We start from the raw sequence: 4,061 nt of genomic DNA, 5'->3' as shown, positions 1-4,061 counted from the left end.
CCTTCCTAACCAAATAATGGGTTTGATTGTGAGTTTTAATGTAAATAAAATGAATACTTTGAAGTATTTTGTACAATAACATTTCATTTTTACTTATAGGCCTAGCCAAAAATACAGACACTCAAAACTTCTTAGCATGTCCATCTGTTTCATTGCAAACTCATAGGCCTACCTCCTCAGTATGGAGGATAGCTCAAATTTCTGGGGTGGGGGGTGTTCTTCAGAAACTCTTTGGTGGAGGGGATGTGTTGCTCAACTTTTTCTCATGCATGTGGCCGGAAGCGTTTTGGATGTTATCAGTTTATCATATTTAGCCTAGGCTATACTAAAAGGAAAAAAGTTTCATTTTGATTTCATGGGGACTAAGATAAACTTAAAAAAAAAAACATCTAAGTGTACTTATCTGTTATATTTAAAGATGCCATTTATTAATGCACCAAAAAACGACTTTATTTTGCAATGTCTTCACACTTTTTGAAATATTGCAGAAAATATTTATTTTGTTAAAGTGACTTACAGTGCATTCAAGGTACATTTTATTGGCATGTTCCCTCCCTGCAAATCAAACCCATGACCCACTGCTCAATCAGAATCAGGAAAATTTTGGTAAGTTTTATTTAAATGATTAATATAGATTTTATCCACTGATCTACTGAACATGTTTGATGTGTAATTCAAATATTATGAGATTGTTTTTAAGATGTAAACTAAATCTTTGGTGTCCCCAGAGTGCGTAATTGAGGTTTTAGCTCAAAATACCCCACAGATAATTTATTACAGCATGTTAAAATTGCCACTTTGTAGGCCTGAGCAAAAGTGTGCCGTTTTTGGGTATGTCATTTAAAATGCAAATGAGCGGATGAAATGCAAACACTAATCACAATGATGGTGGTTTGTTGCAATTGAAACTCAGTTGTGCTGTGAATTATTTTCTCTCTCTCTTTCTCTCTGTACTAAATGGCAGTGCCGTGGTTGGATAGTGCAGATAAAGGGGGCGGTATTATCCTATTCTGACATCACAATAGGAGCCAAATTACAAAGACCTATTTTTTCACATGCTTGCAGAGAATGGTTTACCAAAACTAAGTTACTGGGTTGATCTTTTTCACATTTTCTAGGTTGATAGAAGCACTGGAGACACAATTATAGCACTGAAACAAGGAAAAAGTCAGATTTTCATGATATGTCCCCTTTAAGTGAATTTCACTATTGCTTTAATATGTAGTTGGGTGGGCCATTATCTCCCCTACACAAGTTGTTTAGATTCATCTGGCTGGAGCTTTAGATATTAAATCATAGTGCGCATTTCTGTTGACATTTCAAAAATACTCTACACATCAAGACAAACTTTAACATGCTATTTTGGATTAGTGTCTTAAAATGTTTTAAATATGTTATTAGTATTTGTCTATAGCTATAATAACAATATGATTGTTACACAGTGGAATGGGAAGCAGACAGGAGGTAAGATAAATATAGTTTATTGAATGTACACAGCGAGTGAAAGAGAAATGGTGAGTAAACGTTAACAGTTCTTCTGATATGCACTTAGCTTTATAATAGGTTATAAATATAGCAGGTTATAAAGGGAGTGAGATGATGGTGCGCAGGTGAGGAGGATCAATACTCAGGTGAGCGTGAACAAGTGGGAGGAGTCAATGATGAAGATGATGGTGCCAGTGATGGAGTCCTGACAATGATCAGTTCATTACTATTGTTAGGGACAGAAAATCATAATGTCGTTCACATAAACACTCTTTGTAGATATATACTTCCTTTCAATCTGAAGCTCTGGGCTTTATAACGATGACAGGCTAAAAAAAAACAGAAAATGTCTACTGTCACAAACCTTGAATCATATTTTGCATCATTCGAACTTTAGTTTGCTATGCGGTCCAGCGTTGCTTACCTCATGAGACCTGGGCGAGCAGCACTGAATAACCTTGCAGCAATATACCGCTAGAGTAATAGAGAGGGCAATCTGAACCGCTTCCGTGAGATTATCGATTAACTCCATTTGACTAAATCCAATCTGTGGAAAAAAAATTCCCAGTGTAAAATGTCCACACTTATGTGAAAATAGCATTATATATTGTCATTTTTTAATTAACAAAGGATGTGTTAATTTTTTTAAAACATTATTGTGTTAAATAGCATAACACATCAAATAAAACACAAGTTGTGATAAAAGTAACACAAAATATTATAATCCAATAATAACACAGAGATTTGATTATTCTGGGACAACGCATTTAGTCTGTTGTCCCAAAACTAACACTGATTGTGTTGTTTTTAACACATCTATTATAAGAATGTAAAGGGCACCTCAATGAGTCAGTATTGTTGTTTTTAGTTATCTTTCTTTTTTTTACTTTTAAACTGCAATTGTTTATCATCTGTACAGCGAGGATGTAAATGTATCCCTTTAAAACGTTTAGGCTAGCTTACCACTAAAGATCTACATACTGATAGTTCATCAAACACCTGGCTGTACCAGCAGGCTGTTGTTGCAGGGTTTGAACGAAACCCAAATGAGATGTTGAGAATGAACCCATATGTCAGGCACGTGACTATCTGCATTCCCAAACAAGCCTTGAGCTGTTAAAGACACATAATAAAATAAATGCTTATTTCCCTTTTTTTCAGTTAAATTTCAGTATACAAGAATACATTTTGTACAATGTTACTGTACACAACTTTTCCAAACTTACTGTTGGTAGGTGGAGATTCTGTGCAGCTATTGCCAGACTACCAGCTATTATGCCCTGTTCAAGGAGAAAATGAGGCTGAATTATGAAACATTTTCCTATTGGAACACTGCATCCAAATGTTAATAATCAGTCAACATGCATAACATGAAATATGGCAAATAATAACTAAACTATCCAAGTAAAATAACTTTACTGTGCTGTAGTTTATGTTTTGAAATCTTAATCTTACCTTTTACAATTTATAATGTAAAGAACACATTTACTAAACCAGATAATAGGGCAATATGTATAGCCTTAATATATTTCTTTAAACTAATTAGGCTACAACATTACAACAGACACTTACAACACAGGAGCAACCTATATCGATATTTGTTTCTATCCAGTCTGAAAAATAAACCATTTTGGAAGTAATGAAGAGGACGGTCAGCATTATCTGTGTAACCCCTAAAAGAAAATAACGACATGGTGATTCCTCAGCAGTGTTTGATAATATTATAAAGTATTCTACAATGATGTCAAATTCATATATACCCCTAAAATCTTGGGCTCTGCTTCTAGGAATTTATTATATTGATTGGGGTTTTTCTGGAAAGTAATTTCCAGTAAGTCGCTCGGGCCGGGGTTCCCCTCTGCCGCCGCCGCAGAAGCGTCCGAAGACCCAGCTGTCTCGATTTCGCCTGTTGATATAAATAAGATTCGTTAATCAATCTTACGAAACGAATATGTTTTCGTATCATCGTTATTTGGATAATAATTCAAATAAATTGCTGGGTAAGAGAAGAAGAAGAAGAGAACAAAAATGTGACAGTGGCAGATACTTACTTAACATTTTCTTCTAGTTTATACTGATCGTAAATATATCCGTTAAAATCTCGATTATATAATGGCAAGAAATCCTGAAAATGTTTACGTGCAGTTTTCCTAAAAAAAAATCACCGTAGCAGAGTCCGCTCGAGAGTCTGTTGTGGAGTTTTGATAAAGTTTCCGCCCATTTCACATCTGGAGTCTCGAGGCTCATTCAGGCATTCCATTGTGTAGCCCAGTGGTTCTCAAACTGGGGTCGAGGGGGCAGTTTTTTATGACATTTTATAAAATACATACATTTATCATAAATTCTGTGTAATTACACCTCAGAGAGGCTACCAACCAACATCACTACATTGTAAAATTAAACATTTTTGTTTAATTAGAATTTTAAATGTTTGAACGTTTTGTCATATTTGGGGGGGGGCACAAAGGGATGCATACAGAAGGAGTCCGCATTCCGGAAAAGTTTGAGAACCACTGGTGTAGCCTACTGTCGTTTTTGCGCACTTTTCACCGTGGGACATCTTAGACATCAGATGT

At 35.3% G+C, this 4,061-nt stretch overlaps 1 protein-coding gene across 2 annotated transcripts; it reads right to left on the bottom strand.

The window, feature by feature from the left end:
- Nucleotides 1-1,197: 1,197 nt before the first annotated feature.
- On the bottom strand, nt 1,198-3,774 carry LOC129438597 (membrane-spanning 4-domains subfamily A member 4A-like). Of its 2 annotated transcripts, none has more exons than XM_073859850.1 (7): nt 3,537-3,774; nt 3,254-3,391; nt 3,058-3,164; nt 2,712-2,765; nt 2,467-2,598; nt 1,910-2,032; nt 1,198-1,814 (listed from the first exon to the last, which is right to left on the bottom strand). In XM_073859850.1, exons 1-7 carry the CDS (start codon nt 3,541-3,543, stop codon nt 1,779-1,781), a joined length of 597 nt encoding a protein of 198 aa, XP_073715951.1. In that variant the 5' UTR covers nt 3,544-3,774; the 3' UTR covers nt 1,198-1,778. The 2 variants fall into 2 exon arrangements, with proteins under 2 accessions (XP_073715951.1, XP_073715950.1); XM_073859849.1 differs by having other exon boundaries at nt 2,449-2,598; nt 3,537-3,759.
- Nucleotides 3,775-4,061: the final 287 nt, after the last annotated feature.

This window comes from Misgurnus anguillicaudatus, chromosome 21 (assembly GCF_027580225.2).
Source record: "Misgurnus anguillicaudatus chromosome 21, ASM2758022v2, whole genome shotgun sequence".
Classification (NCBI taxonomy): Eukaryota; Metazoa; Chordata; class Actinopteri; order Cypriniformes; family Cobitidae; genus Misgurnus; species Misgurnus anguillicaudatus.
This window is presented reverse-complemented; position numbering and strand designations above follow the sequence as displayed.